Raw genomic sequence first — 22,624 nt, 5'->3', positions numbered from 1 at the left:
CTTTGAACATTACTAGGAGACACAATCTCAGAGCAAACTCCCTGATACTTTGGCTCTTACAATCTTTCTGTCAATTGTTCATTATATAGACTGAACAATTTGTATTTATGTATTTAGGAATATACATATGTATATACATAATGTATGTAACAGTAATTATTAACAAAAACATCAGGAATTTAAAAGAAATCAAACAGGGTTATACAAGAGGGTTTGGAGGGAGAAAAGGGAGGGAGCAATGATGTAATTGTATTATAATCTCAAAAATAAAATAAGTAATTAAAAACAAACAAAAAATATAAATAAAATTAAGCAGTAAAAATCAACCAATAGTGACTTTGACTCAGGTTAGGCTACGGTACTCTTTCGTTAGTTTATAAAGTCACAGGTTTCCACAGGGTTTTTCGTATATCGTATATTCTTAGTTTCTGTTTATCCCTCCCCATCACTCTCACTTTCCCCATCCCCGCACCATTTAAACATTTCAGTCTCTAGTATTTACACATCTACTTTCACATCATGTGTGTTTATTATTCCTCCTCTGCAAATCCCTTCCCTTTTCATAACTTCTTAATTTCTTTTCTTGCTTTCAGGGATCTATCTATAGGGACTTTAACTTAAATACAGAAATATAAACATCAAGGATCCACATGTGAAAGAGAACATACCATATTTGTCACTATGGATCTAGGTTATGTCATTCCATATATTATTTTTTAGAATCAATTATTTATATAAAGATTATTTATCTTCCTTTTTTTAGTGTGGAATAAAAATCCATTATGTATATTGTCATATTTTCATCATCCATTCACAAGTGATTTGCATCTTGGTTAATCCTATGTCTTAGCTAGTGTAAATAGAGCATCAACTAACACAAATGTACAGATATCTCTGTTTCAGGTTGGAGTCCTCTGAGGAAATGCCTAGGAGTGTTACAGCAGGGACATTGTTCTATTTTTTAGTTGTTTTGAAAAACCCTGTTTTTTACAGTGGCTGTATTAGTTTACCCTTCCACCATGGTGAATAAGGGTTCCCCTTTTCCTGCTTCCTCCTCAGCATTTGTTGTCATTTTTTGACCTCATTGAAATTGAGAATAGGGTAAATGTCACTACAAGCTAGAAAGTGTGAAAAAGAGGAGGAAGATTTTGAGCTGGGGTAACAAATTCCAACATAGAAATACATTCTAAGCAGACTAGGGTGACAATAGTTCCTAATAATTTATTTTAGATACTATGTAAAATTGGAACAAAGAAATGATAATTTTTTAGTGTCACAGAAATTCTTATCATTCTGATATGTTCATACACATTTTCTACATGTGTTATTATATTGTTTCTATTACATTAGTACGAAAGTCATCCATGTGTTAATTTTGATGCACAGTATAATAGACATTATCAATTTAAATCATTTAGGGAAAAGAAATCCATATGGAGTATCACTAGATATTACTATCTAAATATAGAAAATCACTGGACTTCTTTAATTTTTTGTTTGACCTTACTTGACCCAAGAGTTTCTTAAGAACCTTCTTGACCTCCTCATTTCTGAAGGTGTAGATTAAAGGGTTCAACAGAGGAGTCACCAGGGTGTAAAACACACTCACAATTTTGTCAATGGGGAAGGAAGTCATTGGTCTTACATACAAGAATGAGCAAGGTACAAAGAATAAGACAACAACAGAGACATGAGATGCACAGGTAGACAGGGCTTTTCGACGCCCTTCTGAACTGTGTTTCCTCAGGGAGTGAAGGATGACCACATAGGAAGCAATCAGCATACAGAAACTGAGTAAACACAGTGACCCACTGTTCATAGCAATCAGTGGCCCCAGAGTGTGAGTGTCAGTGCAGACCAACTCTAGAAGTGGTATTAAATCACACATAAAGTGATTAATGGTATTGGGGCCACAGAAAGGCAACTGGGATATAAATGTAGTCTGTATCATTCCATGAACAAATCCCACAATTCCAGCTGCTACCACCAAGGAAACACACACAGATCTTCTCATGATGGTCATGTAATGCAAAGGCTTGCAGATTGCTATATAACGATCATAGGCCATGGAAATGAGCAAGATGATTTCAGCTCCAGCGAAAAAATGCTCAGCAAAAAGCTGAATCATGCAGCCATTGAAGGATATGCTGCTCTTCTCAGAGATCAAGTCATAGATCATTTTGGGTGCTATGGAAGAAGAGTAGAAACCATCTATGATGGACAAGTAGGACAGAAAAAAGTACATGGGCATGGCCAGGGCTGGGCTGATAAAGATGGTGAATGAGATGATCATGTTACCTGCCAGTGTGAGCAAATAGATTATTGAGCACACAATAAATAAGAGTTTCTGCAGATCTGGGTCTTGAGTCAAGCCCAGGAGGATGAATTCTGTGACATTGCTCATCCTTTCTGTCAGTTTAGTTCAGGCTGTGAGCATATGGTCATCTGAAAAGAAACCATAGGTTGTCCCAGTGATGATACTTAAAATGAAACAGTGAAATACTACATCATCTCATTTCTTCTGGTCCTTGAGGCCGATGTAGTTGCATTTCTGCTCATCTCTGCAGATAATATTACATCCCATGCAGGTATAAAGAACAGAATTAGGTTGTATTATTCCTAGTGAATTTTCTTAGAATATGACAGGACCTGATGAATGCTACAATAAACCTATCATTATTTAGATGAAAAGGGTGACTTCCAATTTTTTTCTTATATTTTTTGTTGTGAGCCTAGCCTTTAACAGCTGAGCCATCTCTCCAGCCCCCATTTTTTTCTAACCAGTCCCTGTAATAGCTTATTTCATTTTTTTGAGGGCAGATAGCATCTATTTCAATTATACTGAAGTTTTGTCTATTTACATAGTTATTAGTTATTTTTGTAAAAAGTGCAGTATTTAATGAACAACAATACATTACATTACACATTACAAAGACAAGTGTTGCTGAACTTAAAGCTCTCACATCTAATCTACAATTCTTGTTTTTCCTAGAAGAGCATTTCATAAGATTATTGCACCTGCTCCTAGAGATAGAGATGTGGCTATGGAGGGAGTATCTTCTTTCCAGGTTTCAAAGAACCATATAACTTACAGCTCATTGAGCACACTGCATTCCAGATTTTATCCCTGGTTCTCTGTGGCAATTTCTTTTATGTTTCTTTTCTCCATATTTAGATGTTTACATGCAAGTGACACAAAATCTCCCCCAAACACCACAGTATTACCTGAATAAATTTTTCTTGTGGTTGAACTTTGTTCAAATATTAAAGTTATTCTCAGAATTAGGCAAATTTATCCTCCCTAATCATATTTTACAACTAGAATTAAACTAGATATGAGGTTATCCTGAATTTTTATTGATAAGACACAAATGACAGGGTTAGCTAAGACACCACACTTTTTCTTTTAACAGTAAATTCACCCAAAATAAGACGAACTTCTAGTTTTCATTGCCAAGTTGAAAAAACATTGAGGATAGTACAACATATTCTTTTAAATGAACTAGAAGCAGACTTTTAAGTATGAATTAGAGTTGTTCGTAATGAGCTGAGTTATTTTATACTTCTTTATCTTTTCCTGTAAGACCTACCCAAAATTATACCCAAAATTCCTCACCCTATCCCAGCTTCAAAAAAATGAAATTCTGGATACAGAGCTCATCAGCATACACACTATTTCAGCCCCAGTAGAGTGAAGAGAAGAGGACGTGAGAAGGAGCACATTTGTTCTTCAATTTGATTTAATCCCAGATTGTCTTTACTCTGTTCATGACATCTAGAGATGGGTACAATATAGTTAATCATTCTCTAAGTTTAACTCACAAATTCTAACTTCAAAGTGACAGTGCAGAAATCATGAGGCAGGAAAAACTTCAAGTCATTACAAACAGCCATCTAGAATCAATGTATTTAGTGAGATGCAGACCTTAACCACAGTATTTTAGAAATGACTACAATCATTCTTAGCATCATCTAATTAAGTAAAATCACCAATGGTATTTTCATGCTATTGTGTCTCAGTTAATTTCACAGAAAAATATAAAACTTCAAATTAAGTGTATAACCACAAAGTCTACTTCAGTGAGAATAAATTGGCTAAATCAGGTTAATGTGCTTACATTTTGGGAGAAAAGATTTAGTTTTCACTTACCAGTTGTAGTTGGTTGTGGATTCCTCTGTTTGCTGATTGCTGCAGTCATTGTTTCTTCCCCTCTAGGCACACCCAGCAGTGTGCAGTGAACTCTCAAAGCTAACATTGGAATTAATATTTTTTCTAGAAAATTCTTTAATTTAGACATATTCATTTATTTATTTATTGGTCCTATTGTCAGCATTTTCTCCAAAAAATGAAGTATTTCAGTTAGGAGCTTTGATATTCCTAGGATTTAATTCATACATTCTTGATTTTCTGTGACTGGTGCTGTGAATATACACACACTTACACTCCCACCCCTCGTGCATGCATGCACCCAGACATACCACAGTAGTTTTCAGGTAACAATGCTGAGAATAAAGCCCAATTATGCAAATCAGAAAACATTAGTATATGCAACTTTGACATGTATAAGAGAATAAAATCAAATGGTTTAGACTTTTCCTCCTTACACTTTTGGGCATTTTTTTTTTTGCTTTCTAAGATCTATTAACAACATGGAGAGAGAATTCCTATCATTTCTCAACTTCAGCTCCTCTTTAATTCCATCTCCCTAGAAACCTTCCCATATTAAGAGTAACTACTCTTAAACAAATCATCTTATTGATTCCCACTCTGCTCCAGTCATCGACACAATGACCCTTTGTTTTAATTCTTCTTTTTTTGATGCTAAAGAAATATTTAAATAGGTTTGCATAGTCTGGAGGGTCTGATTTTGGCTTAGCAAGTACCCAGAGGATTGATAATTGCCTCTTTGGAAATCTTTGCTAAGGCCTTCTGCTTACTCCCACCTGGTTCACACAGTCATCATTAGCAGTGGCTAGTTTCAGAAATGCATTTGGGTTGTGAAATGAGTTCCTATTCTTGTATTCTAGAAACTATTCTACCAATGAACTTCACGCAGCCCTTCTTTATATATATCTTGTTTCACTTAGAGTAATGACTTTAATTCATCTATGTTGGAGCACATGCTTAAATTTGATTCCTTTTGGAGTCTAAAGCAGGTCATCATGAAAAAAAAATCCCTGAACCAGTTGGCTATTCTTGTTTATTCTCCCATCATCTTGTGGGATTATAACAGCACTTCTTGAACTCTTCCACAAAATTGAGAAGGAAGAATTCTTCAAAACTAATTTTATATGGCCAACACTTAATGTGGTACCCTAATTAAATAGAGAATTACACTACACAACACTCCCCCCCCCCCAAAAAAAAAAAAAAACAAACACCAAACCCAAACCAAACTTGGACTTCTGGATATGATGGCAGACTACAGGCTCCTCCTCAGTGTGAGCCAATGAATGAGAGAGAGTCGAAAACAGGAAATAAGAATGAGGAGACTTCCACAGAGAGAAACTGAAGAACTTTGGAAGTCCATGAAAGAGGTGACATAATAACAAAACAAAGCAGAATGAAGTGAAACAAAACCCACATGATTATGGAGAACTTGCCATTAGGGACAAGACAAGCCAGCACAGCTCAGCCAACAGCTTTGGGGCCAAGAATAAAGCCTGAAGCCAATTCCTCAAGAGGCCAAAGAGGAAATTGGTCCAGGATTCAGTCACTTGTGGCAACCCAATCCAGAGATTAAAGAGTTCTCAGTAGATCTCTGGAAAGTATGGAATGAGGGATGTAGGAATTTGAAATAGTGAGATTTCCAGTGCCTACAATCTTTTCTTTTATGTCATACTCCAGAAGAGAAAGTTATGGACCTAGGGATTCCAGGAATGGACCTAACTACAAGAAAAGACTAGAGCACAGCAGGAGCAGACCGCAACTTGTGGAATTTCACCAAAGAGTACAACTCTATGACCGTGGTCTCATCTCCAGAGTGAGACATGAAAGGGCTACATGGAAGCTTGTGTGGAACCTGGTACTGCCATTGTTGGACAGACTAGGTAGTTACACCTTTGTACTTCAAGTGTTTAATGTGTTGTAAAGTACAGGTTGTTAGAAAAGTCCCTTTTATGTCCTTCTTTTCCCAAACCTACTATACAATATTTTTTTTATAGATTTTCATATTTCTAGTCTATATACTTTCCCCCTCATTCCTATTCCTCTCCTTTATTCCATGCCCCATCTTCCCTTTACTCCTTGAATATACCACATTTTTCCATCCAGGACTCTCATACTCATGTCTGCAAATACTACAGGGAGATAAGTCATGAGCACAACTTCTTCTCCTGTAATTAACACTGAGACTTTTGTCAAAGCATCATAGTAGTTACTGCAGTCAGCTTTCCTCCTGAACATAAATACAAGTGAAAACAACCCACATGGAAGACTCACACAAAATAAAACAAGCAAAAACAGAGAGAAAAGAGGAAAATCTATAAATAGAAAACCAAACTAATGTACAAGGCACAACAAAGATATAGATATACATATATATGCATTAGACAACACTTCACTATAAAAACTCCATAAACTTATATCCCCCTCAACACTAGAAAACAACGATGAAAAAGTTGAACTTGCAGAAAATAGTATCAGCTTTAACTAGTTTTTTTGGTTGACTCAAAATTTCACACATGTATAGAATACACATTGGTCACATCTACCCCTATTTCATTCCTCCTGCTTTCCTTGCTCCCTCCCACATATTTCCCATCTCCCTCCAGATTTTTTTTTTAAAAAATAATCCACTAGATGAAACTAGTGCTGCCCATTCAAGTACATGTTTGGGGTCATCTACTGAGGAATGAGCAACTTCACAATTCCCCAGACATCTCCAAAAAAGTAACTCTCCCTCCATTAAGATCCATCAATGCCTGTAACTTGTCAGCTAGGAGTTGGGCATCAGGATAATCTCCTCACTCCATGCTTGTTATTTTGTTTTGTTTTGTTTTGTTTTGAAGACAGGGTTTCTCTGTGTAGCTTTGGAGTCTGTCCTGCAACTCACTTTGTAGACCAGGCTGGCCTGGAGCTCACAGAGCCTCTGCCTCCTGAGTGCTGGGATTAAAGGTGTGCACCACCTCTGCCAGGCTTCCATGCTTGTTAGTGTGAAGACCTCATGTTGGAACAGCCATGTCTTGTGTGTAACAGCATGCCACGTCCAGAGGTGAGTTTTTACAGAATTCCTTTCTATATTCTAGCTCTTCATAGTATTATGTTTTTAAAATGCAGAGATCAAATAGAGGACCCAACTAAGTAGATGAGGAACTAATCTAAGATGTGGAAAAGAAACTTATGAAGTCAGTTATTAAATACACATTAGATAAAAGACAGCATCTTCAATAGAGTTCTGGAAAAACTGGATATTCACATATAGAAGAAAGAAACTAGATATTTTTCTCTGACTCTGAAGACAAATCTGCTCCAGACAGGTCAAGGACATCAATGGAAGTCCTCAAAACTCTCAAACTGCTGGAGAAAAAAGTAGGGAGTACGCCTTGAGATGTAAGTAAGGATTTTTGGCTAGGACTTTAGTCTCTCAGAAAATAAGGCAATTAACTGTCAAAGGGGACTGTATGAAATAAAATAAAAACAAACTTCTATATGGCACTCTTTTATTCAATGTAGTGCTTATGCTAGTTATTTATTTATTTTTTTTTGTCAGTTTGACACAGCTAGAGTCATCTAGGAAGAGGGAACCTCGATTAAGAAAATATCTTCATTAAATTGGCCTTCAGGCAGGTCTGTGGGCATTTTCTTAATTAATGATTGATACAGGAGGGCTAAATCCACTGTGAGTGGTGCCACTCCTGGGCAAGTGATCCTGGGTTGTATAAAAAGTAAGGTAAGTTAGCCATGAAGAGAAAGCTATTGAGTAGAATCTGTCCTCCATGGTCTCCATCTTTAGTTTCTGTCTCTAGGATCCTGCTTGAGTTCCTGTCCTGACTTCCCTCAATGATGGATTGTGATGAAGAATGAACCCTTTTCTTCCAAGTTCGTTTTTGTCACGGTGTTTATCACAGTAATACAGACACAAACTAGGACAGTGCTCAGAGTCTTAATTAGAGCATAAGACTAGAGAAATATACACATGGAATGACAGCTAGAAAGACAGATATTAATCTATCCTATATTCAGACAACAAGATACTATATTTAAAAGATCTCACAGAGTCTTGCATAGTTAACAAGTATTTTCAGTAAAGCAGGAACACACAAAACAAACACATAGGGAATCGATGGCTTTCATACACACCAGCAATGAGCTTTCTGAGAAAGAAATCAAGAAAATATTTATTTTCTGTTCATTATTCTTTAAGACTATCTAGGAGTAAGCTTTACTAAGGAGGTGAAAATATTCATAAGAAAAACACCAAGGCAGTAAAGAAAGAAATAAGACAATAAACAATGGAAAGATATTCCATTATTCTATATTGGCAAAATATTTTGAAAATGACTATACTTCAGAAATCAATCTATTGAATTAAATACAATCCAATTCATATCCAAATTTCAAAGATGTTTATCACAAAACTAAAAAAAAAATCCTAAAATTCACGTGGAACACTAAGAGATCACAGAAAGCTGAAGAAATTATAAGTAGATAGAACAAAGTCAGAAACATTATATTAATTTACCTCAGACTAAATTACAGAGCCAAAGTGAAAAAGACAGCAGGATACTACTAAACCAAAGGATATGTGGAGAAATAGGATGTAACAGAATACTTAGCTGTGTACTGTGTGAGCTACAATAATGACTGACCTGGCAAGACCTGCCCACTGGTGCAGTAATATGAATATTATGAGAACAACCAACAACTTTCTGATTGGACTTAAGGCATGCTCCATAAGGTGAAATCCATAACTGAGATCATTACTGGGCCTAGAATCTATGGCTAGGCAGATCACAGACCCAAGAGGAGAATCTACTACTACTACTACTACTACTATTACTACTACTATTACTACTACTACTCTGTTTAATGGATGTACTATTGAACTGACATCTAGTGATTTACTGTTATGCCCATAAATTAATGCATATCTCAGCCTTCATCAGAGAAACTTCTATTTGCAGTAGATAGTGATGGTCACAAAGACTAACAATTGGCCAAGGTGCAGAGAATAAGAGACTGTGGAATAGTCACTGCTAAATCAAACTTATATACCACACCCCCCCTCCTCCCAAGACCCAAGGATTATTGTATAAGGAGGGATGGAAAGAGTGTAAGAGTTAAAGAGTGGATGAGAATAACTCCCTAAAATGTATGAAGGCAGTCCTAATGAAGTCTCCAAATAATGAGAGAGACAAGAGTCCCAACTGGCAATCTCTTGTCATCAGATGAAGCTTCCAGTACCAGGACTGACTGGGTTATATCCAATTCAGTGTTGACCAAAAAGGGTCCCATGGAAATATCCAAACAAATCAGGCTGTTGCCAAGCCAATATGTTGCTCTTCATAACTGAGAGCAGGGCTCCGTTGCTGAAGACAACACCCACACAACTCATTGAACATGAAGAGATAGAGCTGGTTGCTATAGAGAACCTTCACCCCATGTTCTAGTATCTTTTGTGTGGGAAGGTACTTTGCAGGCTTCCGAAAGTGAAATGTGAACACCAAGTCCGCCACAAAACCTTTGATCTACAGTCTGTGCTGCCTTCAAAATATGCTAGGGTAATGGTGGCATAAAGCTTGTGGGAGTAACTGATCATGTTTGATTTGGCTTAAGCCCACTCTACAAGATGAATCCCATACCTGACACTGCTTGAGTGACCAACAACCAGAGATAGATGGCCCTGAGATGTAGGGTTAACCAAATAATACTGGTCTTAAAAAACAGGCAACAATAAAATGACTTCTAATGATATTCTGTTATACTCATAGATGAGTGTCTTGCTAAACCATCATCAGAGAGGCTTCCTCCTACAGCAGATGTGAACAAATGCAGAAACCCACAACCAGACATTCAGCACAGAGAGAATGAGAGACTTTGAAGCACACAGATCTAAATGAGGTGTCTCCATCAAATCCCTCCCCTCAGAGCGTAGGGAACACCAGAGGAGGCAGAAAGAGTGTAAGAGCCAGAGGTGATGAAGGACACCAGGAGAACAAGGCCCTCTGAATCAACTGAACAAAACTCATATGAACTCATAGAGACTGAGGCAGCAAGCACAGGGCCTGCCCGGGTCTGCACCAGGTCCTCTGCATATATTTTAGTTTAGTATTTTTATGGACTTCTGAATGTGTGAATGAGTGGGTCTCTGATTGTTTTGCCTTCACTTGGGGCTCTTTTCCTTCTGTTTGTTTTCCCTGTCTAACTTTGATGGTATGGATTTGTTTTTTCTTATATTTTATTTTGTTATGTTAAAAATGTATCCCATAGCCTTGCCAAGCTAACACCATTCATTTTGTTGAAAAATATTTTATAAAAGTATTAAATAAAAAAATAAAAAAGGAAAATAGCATCTTCTGGAAACAGAATGGCAGTTGCACATACAGATTCACAGCAGCTTTGAAAGCATGCAAAAGGCTTATGTAAACAAGAGAGACCAAATATCAGCAAGAGGAGAGCTAGGCATGAAATAGCATCTCTAGCAGGGGAACTATTGGCAATTTTTAGCTGCTGGAGGAAGGAGCATCAGCTTTCTTTAAGCATGTAGCCTCTGGTAAATCAATCATACTCCAAAGAAAAGCCACACATCCAAAGATAGTTAGGAAGCACAAATTGGAATTGATAGGAAAACAAAAAAAGGACACAAAGCTTAATGGGTAAGTAACTAGGGGGCAGACCTCGGAGGAGCTGTGGAGAATATGAGCAATACATGCTGTATAAAGTTTTCAAAGAATTAATAAACATTATAAAAATGAAAATAAGAGACAACAAATTCCGGCAAGGATGGTGGGACTGTAAACCAGTGTATGAAACTGTCAAGAAATAAAGGCAAAAATATGTTTTTAGAATCCCCAAATTAAATCATTTGATGTAATTACAGGTATTGATTTAGAAAAGCTCATCATAATGTGAACATGTACAAATACATTCACCATTTAACTGTTTTGTAGTAAAGTAGGTAAATAAGCAATGTGTGCCTTTATTAATATATAGCAGATATAAGATACTTTGCAAAGAGTAAAATAAAATTAAATCAAATCTGTATTCATCAATAGAGATTGAGCTGGAAAACTTACTATTGAGTGAAAAGGTAGGTTAAACAATGATATGTCACTGTTTGTACTGGTGCATGACTGTAATCCCAGCATTCATGAGTGGAGGCAGGAAAATAAATAATGAGTCTGAGGCCAGTGGAAGTCACACAGCCACATCCTGTCTCAAAAACTGAAATAAGAACAAAGAAACCAAAAGTCACAGAATATGGTTTGGGAAACTATATTTCCCTAAATATATATATATATATATATATTTATATATTTTTATATATTTATATATATTTAGGGAAATATAGTTTCCCAAACACACACACACACACACACACACACACACACACACACATATATATATATATATATATATATATATATATATATATATATGTTGTTGTGTGACTTTTTCTGGGGAGACTTGGGTAAACATCTGGTCAACCCAGACAGAGCACTACTTCTACCAACAGAACAGTTCCATCAAGTTCAGCCTGGTGTGCCAATTGGTTTATTGGGTTATATGAAACAGTGTTGACTCAAAGACAACTAACTGTGTCACTGAAAAGCCCACCTCAGCACTGGTGATGACTCATGCAAACTGATGTGTGGAGCTCCTCAAATGTCTTGCAGGTGGCTCAGCCACTTGGAGAGGAGTTTTCCTGAAGTGATGTCTGTCTGTAGAACTTAAGAACTTCCTGACACTGATTTTGTTTACTTTCTGAGCCTTATAAGTTTTATTTCCCAAGTCTTAAGGAGCACTCCTCCAGGAAGGAATGTTTTAATTTGCAGAAAATATCTTCACAGCAGCAGCTTTTTAATTTTACTTTTTCTGAAAATATTTTTTTGGGCCTGAATTGGTGATGGAAACAGATGGCACCCCCTAGACTTTTGGGCTTGTGGGGGTCACAATCTGCCCAGCACATCTGGCACCTGGGGATCAGGTACCATCATACCAAGTACTACCTGAGGTCTCTAGGCGGGGCATTGGAGAGAGGAAAGGCAACAGCTCCGTGCCATCCCTTGGAGTGGGCAGTACTCAACCAAGCGCCACCTGTGACCCAATCAAAAGCCCTGGCATGGGCTTGTGGGCACCATTGTAATGAGAGTGTATAGGGTGGGGAAATGGAGAGAGGGAGAGGTGGAATGATTTGTGGGCTGGGGAGAGAGGTGGATCTGGAGATAAGGGTGGTGAGGAATGAGCTGATATGAATGGGCTGATATGAATGGCCAGCTGGCCACCAAAGTCTAGGGAGATGCCAGGGCCTGGCCTATGGCCAAGGGCCAGGACTTGATCTGTGTTGATATCTGTGGCCCTGGATAAACTGAGGGGGCCTGTGCTGATGTCTGTGGCTCCTGTCATCAGTGGGGGCCATGCGGGGGGCTGTGGTTTGGTCAGCCATCTGCAACCTGTTGATGTCCAAGTGTGGCCACCTGAGACCATGGTGACATCCTGGCCTGGACTGCTGCCTAGGGCCATGTCTGGGTCCATGGTCCTACCACAGCCAAGGTCTGTATTTGGTGGTCCATGTTGCCACAAAAGATCACAAAGATGCCAGGTTCAGGGCTGAAATCTGTGGCCATGAGGGCATCTGAGGGATATGCTGCCATTAGGGACATCCTGATCTGAGTGGTCTGTGCTGTCATCTGGGGTCATGGTGTAGTCTGGGCCAGGGCTGCTATAGAGGGCCACATTTGGGTCCATGGCGCTATAGCAGCCAGGGTCTGAGTTGATGTCCTGGGCTCCTTTTGTCACTGAAGGCCATGTGGATGACCCTGGTCTGGTTGACCACTTTGGACAATGTATGTGTCTGAGGACCATGCTGTGCCTGGGGCCATGCTGATCTGAGTGATTGATGATGCTATCTGGAGCCACAGAGATGTCTGGGCATGGTTCACTACCGAGGGCCATGTTTGGGTCGGTAGTCCTGCAGCAGCTAGGGTCTGTGGCAATGTCCATGGCCTATGTTAGCACAGGGGTCATTGGAGCCATGCTGTGCTGAGCCAGCCCCACTCTTCACTGGCCCTGGGATAGCTGTTTCTGTTCCTTGATGGATATTGCAGCAGGCGAGCTGGCCCTACTCCTCAGGGGAGAGTTCATCCTCATACTTGGGAAAGATGGACCCGCTTCTCACCATAGGCGTGCACCTCACCTAGTAAGCACCCTAGAGCTGATCCTGTGGTTGGAGATGTAGGTGAGCCGACCCTGAGGGTATGAGAGCAGGAGAGTAGACTCCATTCCCCCTCATCTACCACATGATGGCACGGATGAGGGAAAGGTTCCCCCCCCCCCCCCCCCCCGCCTCACCCATTACCACTGCACATGATAGAGCTGGCCCTGAGGTCATAAGAGATAGCTAGCCCTGACCCTCATTGGCTGCAGCACATGAGAAAGCAAGCAGCCTCTGCTTCCCTTCTGGGCAGCACAGTAGAGCTGACCCTGTTGTTGGTGTGCAGGTAAGCCAGCCCTGAGAGTGTGAGAGCACGAGATCTGATCCCATCCCACTTCGTATGCCCTCTCCAACAATCTGGAGAGAGGGTCCTTCATCTTTGCCTGGGCAAAACAGTAGAGCTGGTCCTGGGGGTGTGAGTGGGGGGACCGGATCTGAGGACCTCAGAGCAGGAGAACTGACTAGGCTCGCTCCTTGCTGTAGGCTGAATTGGGTGAGCTAGCTGAGGCAGTGCTAGGGAGCTTATTTGGGTGATGATGATGAGGGAAAGCTAGTGAACTGACCAACCCAGCTACCACCCAGTCCCACAAGCAGGGCTATGAATTGGGTCACCCCAACATCACCGAATCTGTGAACTGTTGGAGCACGTGAAGAGGATGAACCTACAAATCCAAAACAGCAGGATCTCCATGTCGCAGGACAACAGCAGGATGTCCATGGTGGTGCGGCAGAAGCCAGAGGCTCAGAGCCAGACCAATGACTCGTGACAACGAACACTTGCAAGTAAAGGTGAATGGACTAAAGGGTGAACTGTGTGACCCAATGGGCTACACTACAATTGTTCACGACAAGATTCTTCTTTTTTGTTTTTATTTGGTTTGGTTTTGGCTCTTCTTTTAAATTTGGTGTTGTAGTTTTTTGGGAAGAGACTGCAAGGGCAGAATGCAGATGTGAGGGGACAGGAAGATAAATGGGATCAGAATGCACGGTGTGAAACCCACAGAGAATCAATAAAAATTAACAAAAAAGAAAAAAAACTTTTCATATAATATGTTCTGATCACTGTTTCCCTTCCCCATCAACCAGATCCTCTCTACATCCCCACCTATCCAATTTATGCCTTCTCTCTCTCTCTCTCTCTCTCTCTCTCTCTCTCTCTCTCTCTCTCTCTCTCTCTCTCTCTCTCTCAAACAAACTGGTAAATAAGAAAAGCAAACAACTAGAAATTAAAAAAAATTGAAAAAGCATAACACATACATACACATACACACACACACACCCATAAGAACACAAAATCAGAAACCATAATATACTAGCAAAAGATGAGTAAGATAAAAAAAAAATTCCCAAAGCAATATGAGACAAAAAAAAATTCTAAGAAATACCACTGAATTCTTTGTGTTGGGCATCTAGAGCTGGTGGGCATGGAGCCTACCCTTAAGTGTGGTTTATATACCCAGTGAAATTCCATTGGAGAAAACTGATGTTTCCTTTGCAAGAAGTAGTTAATGCAGATAGCTTTTTGATTAGAGATGAGAGCTCATGTCCACTTCTTCTCTGTGCTGGGATCCCATCTGGCTTGAACCTGTACAGGCCTCGTGAATGGCTAGTGCAGGACAGTAGTTGTGTGCTAAGATTCTTCTCTTAGGAGTGGCAGCCCCAGCATGCATTATCCTCTGCTGACATCCCTGAAGCTTATCCACAGTTTGAGCAATTTCACAATTTTAATTGATACACTACTTCAGTGTGAATAATTTATTTCTTGCTATTTAAGTATATATGTAAATACACTTCCTTTTGCTGAAGAATTGGGAAAGATGAAGCAGGTACAGAGAGAAGCAGCTGACATGCATTCATAGCACTAATTAGTGCCAGAGATAAGATGGCATGTAAGGCCTATTTGGTCCAGGCTTTATCAACTATCAACCATATTTTCATTCACTCAAGCCAATTTTCTCAATTCTTCAAAAATAATTTTACTCTGTGTGTGTGTGTGTGTGTGTGTGTGTGTGTGTGTGTGTGTGTGTGTGTATCACTGTTGGGTGACTTACTCAATTATTTCCCAACTTATTTTGTGAGATAGGGTCTCTCACCGATCCTGGAGTTCACTAATAGGCAGAATGTTGGCTTGCAAGCCCTGGAATCCACCTTCTCCTTCCTCCAACACTGGGGTCACAGATGGTTTCTGCCATGCTTGGCTTTTATGGAAATTGGGGATCCAAATTCAGGTTCTCATGGCAAGCACTGTGCCCAGGGAGCAATCTGCACAGCCTGAAATCTTTTATTTTAAACAGATAATTTCATATTTGAAGACATAGCATAGAAGAACTTCTGAATGGGGTGGGTTTGTGTGTGTGTGTGTGTGTGTGTGAAAATGAAGTAGAAATGTTCTCTCTGTGTGGTTTTGTTAAGTGAGATTTTTTTCCTACTGCTTTAGTAGAACATTTGGAAACCTCTTTAACTTAGGAAGCTATGAAATATATTTGGTGAATAATTTCTTGAAGACTTATCCCACCTTCTATACTACTTTCATATAGAGTTGTCTTTCTTTCTTTCTTTTAAAATGTAGCCTCATTTAAAATACAACCTGTAGTGCTGAGCATGTAAGGTACCAAGCATATTAGTGTTGGCCTATTTCACACCTACAATAATAGAACTGTACCAGTACTTGGTTCTTTCCTCTTCATAAATATTCTCCTAACAATAATATTAAAGTTTATGCTTTATGAATGCATTATACTAATGATGAGAATTGTTCAAATGGATTTACATGATATTTGTTTTTCTTATTTTACAGAAATTGAGTACTGTGGGAGTTCTAAAAACACTGTGGGCTGTGACTGTTCCTTCTGAGCCTTAATGTCAGTCCAGCCTTCTTATATACTCCTAACGTGAATTGATATTTCTGCCAGTGGAAGAAGGGATACATAAGAAAATGCAGTATGTTACAGCAGCAATCACACATGTTGAGACTCCATGGGTGTGCCATCTCTACTATGTCTAGTCATCATTATCTTACAGTAGGCATCCTAGTCCTCTGGCCTTCGCAATGTTCTTGTCCTGTGTTTTGAAATGTTCCCTGAGATTTACATATAGGGACTGCATTTAAGATGCACTATTTGGGCAGGCCATCCCTTGGTCACTTATTCTCTGAATTTTCATTAGGTGTGGATCTCTGTAGTAGCCTTCATTTGCTGCAAAAAGAAATTATCTGATGAGAAGTGAGAGCCGTATTTATCATATATATATATATATATATATATATTATATATATATAATATATGCATCTCCACACTGTACTCCATTCAGAGATATAATTACTATTCAAATAAAATTTGAAAATGGAGGAACAGCAGATCTGGGGAGAGGAGAGGTGGTGGGAACAGGGAGGAGCGGAGGAAGGGAGACTGCAGTAGAGATGTATTGTAAAGAGAAGAACAACAAATAAAAAAAGAAAATTTGGTGCAGATAGGATAGAATTCACTATCATAATTTTAACCATTTAAAAAGGAGAACAAATGTCCATGAAACAGCACCAGACATTGTTTTTAAAAACACAAATCACCAGGTTTATGCATCACCAGCTTTCCACATTTGACCCCAGAGCTTCTTCATAACTTTTTTGACCTCCTCATTTCTGAGGGTATAGATTAGAGGGTTCAACATAGGTGTCACCAGAGTGCAAAACACAGTCACAGCTTTGTCAGTGGGGAAGGAGGTCATGGCCTTAGGTACAGGTATGAACAAGGTACAAAGAATAAGACAACAACAGTGACATGAGATGCACAGGTAGACAGGGCTTTGCGACGCCCTTCTGAACTGTGATTTCCTCAGGGAGTGAAGGATGACCACATAGGAAGCAACCAGCATAGAGAAAATGAGTAAACACAGTGACCCACTATTGGCAGCAATCAGTGGTCCTAGAGTGTGAGTGTCAGTGCAGGCCAGCTCCAGGAGTGGTATTAAATCACACATAAAATGGTCAATGATATTTGGGCCACAGAAAGGTAACTGGGCCATAAATAAAATCTGTATTCCTCCATGGATGAATCCCAGGACTATAGCAGCCCCCACAAGAAATACACACACAGGTCTGCTCATGATGGTCATGTAGTGCAAAGGCTTGCAGATGGCTACATAGCGATCATAGGCCATGGAAACCAGCAAGATGATTTCAGCTGCACCAAAAAAATGTTCAGCAAAAAGCTGAGTCATGCAGCCATTGAAGGATATGCTGCTCTTCTCAGAGATCAAGTCATAGATCATTTTGGGTGCTATGGAAGAAGAGTAGAAACCATCTGTGATGGACAAGGAGGACAGAAAAAAGTACATGGGAGTAGCGAGGACTGGGCTGATGAAGATGGTAACTGAGATGAGCATGTTACCTGCCAGGGTGAGCAAATACACTATTGAGCACATGAATAATAAGAGTTTCTGCAGATCTGGGTCTTGAGTCAAGCCCAGGAGGATGAATTCTGTGACATTGTTCATCCTTTCCCTTCATTTAGTTCAAGTTGTATGCATATGCTCATCTGAAAAATAAAAATAGGATGTCCAAGTGGTAATATTTTAAATTCTAAACTAAAATACTTCGTCATCTCATTGTTGTAATTGATGAAATAAAAAGCTACAATTTTACTTCTGCACTTAAGATCACTTTGCAGATAATTTTGAAGATGAGAAGTGGTTAGCTTAGTAGTATACTTTAGTATAATACCAAGACAAAGAAAAGACTTATTAAGGTTGTTGGCTGAAGGTTAACTTCAACTCCCCTTTTTTAAAATCCTGGGAACAATCTCAAACTTGGCTTTCTTTTATTGTTTTTTGTTTCTTGTGTGGAAAATATCATGGATTTTAATTCATTTGAAATTACATTTGTGCATGAATGTGCACGTTAAGTGTCTATGAACACAGTGTGCATGAAATTCATTGCTACACTAAAGATAAAGCTGAAGCCTTGCTGGATGTAAAGATCCTGTGTTCTGTGTGTATGATTCCTCTGTATCATATGATGCGCATGAACCCAGGGACAGAGACAGAACTATAGGAGAGTTACTTACTTTCTGGATGACAAAATAACTTTTTTTTTTACAGCTCATTGAGTATAATTAATTCAAGAACAGCAGCTTTATGCCAGATTTCCCACGCCCCTTCTTTTATGAACCCCCCCTGCTCCCCGTTTTTTTGGTTTTTCAAGACAGGGTTTCTATGTGTAGCTTTTTGCCTTTCATGGATCTTGCTCTGTAGACCAGGCTGCCTCAAACTCACATAGATCTGCTTGCCTCTGGCTCCTGAGTGCTGGATTAAAGGCGTGCACCACCACCACCCAGCTTTGATCCATTTTTGTATCTTTGGATGCTGTTTATGTGAAGTCTCCAAAGTCCTTCTAAGTCCTTACAACATTTATAAAATTTTCCCAGATTTTGAACTATTTTTCCTCTTTTAGGATTATGTTCAGGGTTAGGTAAAATTCTCCCTGGCACTCACTGTAAATGGAATTATATGAGGTGAGGCCACCTATTAGAGGGCTGGCTAAGAAAATATACTTTCTATTTTTGGATACAGCCAATCAAAATAGAAGAATTTATAGTTTTCACTGACAACTGGTACAAATGTTGATGGTATACAAAAATGTTTTCTTCCAATTTATGTCCATGTGGACTTTCACTAGCACATCAGTGTTTTTACAAAAGAGGAGAGGTTTTATTCTTTCTCTTCCCCTTTCTTCCCCTTTCCACAACACCTGCAAAAAAACCCTAAGCAACATAATTTCCTTACAATAATTCTGCCAAGCCAAATTTTCCATTGAATGAAACCAAGTCAAAATAGAGAGGTACAAGTGAGGAATGAAGTAGTTTTTAGGTGGCTTAGTTCCCTGCATTTATTTCCCTTTTATTCATTAGACCTGAATATGGGAACTATATGATTAATCATTCTCAATGTATTTAACTTAAAGTTCTAACTTCAATGAAGCTGTTACAAACAAGACTTCAGACTACTGGACATAGCATTTTAAAAGTGACTTCAGTCATTCCCAATATCACTGACTTGGGAATTCCTACAAATTATTTAATGTTATTGTGTCTCACACATTCATTTTTTTTTTTTTAGCAAAACATTACACTTTGAGTCCACTATAAGATTACAAGGTCTACTTCAATGAGGATAAACTGTCCAAATCAAGTGAATCCACTTAAAGTATTTCAAGAAACAATGTAGTTTCACTGACCTGGGTGTAGTTGAGTGTAGAGACATCTCTGTCTGTAGTTTAGTGCAGTTACTGTTCTTCCCCTCTGGGCACATGCAGCACAGCTTTCCACAGACTCTGTGAGCTGACGTCTCTTTAGACAGTTCTGCAGTGTGATTGTTTCCAGTTTTTTCATTCCCATTGTCACAATTTATTCTGAAATGAGCTATTTTAGCCAGGAAAGTTGATGATTCTAGGGCTTAATTCTTTGCACTCTGATGCTTTCCTGAAATATATTTATAGCCATATATATTTTCTATATACAGAAAATATACTTTAAGTTAAAAGCACTCAAAACAAAAACTAACATCTCAAAGCAGAAAATATTTGTCTATTTCCCTATAAAATGTGTAGTGAATAGAAAAGCTTGTTTGGACCTGGTTTTCACTTTCACTCTGGGCACCTGCTTTGCTTCCTATCAGCCCAGGAAAGTTGCGCAGAAAGAATTTCTTTCATTCCTAACTTGTTTCTAGTTAACTTACCTCTGTAGAAACTCACTGAGACCAAGCAGTGACTCTGAAACAAATCTTGTTACTACATCTCTACACAAACCAATGATTTGTGATTTCTTCTCCCTTGATTCTGAACAACTGTTTAAATAGACTTTCAGAAAGAATATAGGCTCTGATAATGCTTTGGACTCTCAAGTACCAAAGGATTGATAATTGTTTCTGTTGAAATCTTTGCCAAGACAGTAGTCATGGTCTTCTGCATACTCCCACTTGGTACCTGTAAACTTCTTTAGCAGTGATCTATTTTAGGAATGCATTTGGGTTGGATTAAATAGGTGTGTACACTGCAGTTTAGGATAAAACCTGTGTGCTATAACTTTGAAAACTCCTTTATTAAAATTTTATAAAAACTTTTTTTCTAATTGTAACTTTGTTGATGTTGGCCCAGTACACAGAATGGTTTCAGTATAGTTTACAATTCAGAGAATAGATTTCTCACTAAAAAATATGACTAGTTTGAAGGATATGGTCCCTTAAAGCTTGAAATGACAGTTTTCAGCATTAGAGATGGTGACATTTTCATTAATGGCATGTTTAGTCAAAGGGATGATGCAGGACCATTACCTACCATAGACTGGAGATAGGAATTAAAAAGTCAGAGACACCATTTTTCTTTGGTGTGATTGCCTACATCACACAATGTCTTGGGTAACTGTTGAACATGCATTTTTTCTAAATCTCTACTCCAGAAAGAAAACTGATTGTGAGAGTTAGGTGCCATATTCTCAATAAGTAGGTATTGAGAAATTCACACATAGCCAAGGACTAGTGTATAAAATATACACAGTTAGCGAATAGAATCACTTTACCAAGGAGATTCCAGCAGCTTCTGAGGTGATGTCAAACTAGCTGAAATTTCACATGTAATCATTTTTCTATTGATGTAATCAGTCTTTCCATTTAAACAAGGTTAACATATACCTGAATTTGAGGGCCAGCAAGAAAAAGCAAATCTTCCATCTCTATTGTTAATAGTCAATATTTGTTGACTTTGTTGACCACAATTCTTAGTCATAAGCCTCTCTGTATTTTAACAAATGTAAATGTAAAGTTCAGGTAAGTGTCTGTGGTAGTTTGAATAAAAATGGCCACCATAGGTCCCCAGAGGGAGTGGCACTCTTAGGCAGTATGGCCTTATTGGAGATGTGGCCCTGTTGGAGGAAGTATATCACTGGGGGAGGTCGGGTTTGAGGTTTCAGATGCTCAAGCCAGGTCCGTTGTCTTACTCTCTTCATGCTATCAGGGATCCAGATGTAGAACTCTCTGCTACCTCTTTTTAGTATCATATGTGCCTGCATGCTGCCGTGCTTCTAGCTACAGCAATAGTCGACTAAACCTCTGTACTGTAAGCCAGCCCAATTAAGGTTTTCCTTTATAAGAGTTGCCATGGTCTTGGTGTCTCTTTACAGCAATTATGTCCTAAGACAATGGCATTAAGCATATTCACATTATTGTAAACCAGTTTCCTCATCAATAACTAGTAAAAATTTTTGTCTTTCCAGACTATATTCCTTAATCATGAAGGCTACTTATCATTCTTTTTTCTAAGTTTTTGTTAATACTTTCTTCTAAGTTCTGGCAAGCACTATTTTTTTCTCATAAATTTTACTTCTCTAGCTAACTTCCACCGGTTGCATAGTACAGTATCTGATCTTTCACAAACATGTCTTTTTAGGGTATCAGGAATTGAATTCAGGGCCTTGCACATGCCAGGAGAGTGTTCTAGCCTCAAGCTTCATATAGAACACCTTCTGGGTAAAGGCTTCATGTACAAACTCTCTCTGGTAAAGGTACTTAGTGTAATGGCTTTGAGGTTCATCTCTGTTGAAGTATGTGCCTGAGTTTGGTTTTTTCTTTTGATAGAGAAACATTAATAAAATGTGCTATATAAAAAAAAAACCAGATGACTTCATAGATAATTCTCTCAAACACTTAAAGTAGTACTAATATTTCTCAATCTCTTCTACAAAATAATGAGAAAGAATACTTTAAAACTCACTTACGAGGCATAATAAAACAAACTAGAACACTAAGGAACATTGTGCTGGGTAGTTTCTGTTAACCTAATATAAACTAGCATCACTTAGAAAAGGAATTCTCAACTGAGGAATTCCCTCTAATAGAATGGGCTGTGGCAAGTCTGTGAGTCATTTTCTTGTTTAATGATTGATGTGAAAGATCCCAGCTCACTGTAACTGAGCGTTTTTCTGTGTTCCCGCCTAGTGGCTTCATGGTTCCCACAGCCATTCAGACCCAAGTAAACATACAGAGGTTTATATTAATTAAAACTGCTCTGCCATTAGCTCAGGCCTACCACTGATTAGCTCTGACATTTAAGCTCAGCCCATTTTTGTTAATCTATATGTCACCACATTTTCCGTGGCTTTACCTATGTGCCATTACATGCTGCTCTCTGGATGAAGGCCTAGCGTCTCCTTACTCAGCCTTCCTGTTCCCAGAATTCTCCTTGTCTGTTTTCCCCCTCCTAT

The 22,624-nt window shown here is 38.8% G+C and overlaps 1 protein-coding gene and 1 pseudogene across 1 annotated transcript; both read right to left on the bottom strand.

Moving 5' to 3' along the window:
* Positions 1-1,444: 1,444 nt before the first annotated feature.
* On the bottom strand, positions 1,445-2,410 carry LOC114684851 (olfactory receptor 4C45-like). Its single transcript, XM_028859404.1, has one exon. It carries the CDS (start codon positions 2,402-2,404, stop codon positions 1,445-1,447), a length of 960 nt encoding a protein of 319 aa, XP_028715237.1. The 5' UTR covers positions 2,405-2,410.
* Positions 2,411-16,946: 14,536 nt separating this feature from the next.
* On the bottom strand, positions 16,947-17,870 carry LOC114684850 (annotated as a pseudogene).
* Between the last annotated feature and the right edge of the window lie 4,754 nt (positions 17,871-22,624).

This window comes from Peromyscus leucopus, chromosome 4 (assembly GCF_004664715.2).
Source record: "Peromyscus leucopus breed LL Stock chromosome 4, UCI_PerLeu_2.1, whole genome shotgun sequence".
In the NCBI taxonomy this organism is placed as follows: domain Eukaryota; kingdom Metazoa; phylum Chordata; class Mammalia; order Rodentia; family Cricetidae; genus Peromyscus; species Peromyscus leucopus.
This window is presented reverse-complemented; position numbering and strand designations above follow the sequence as displayed.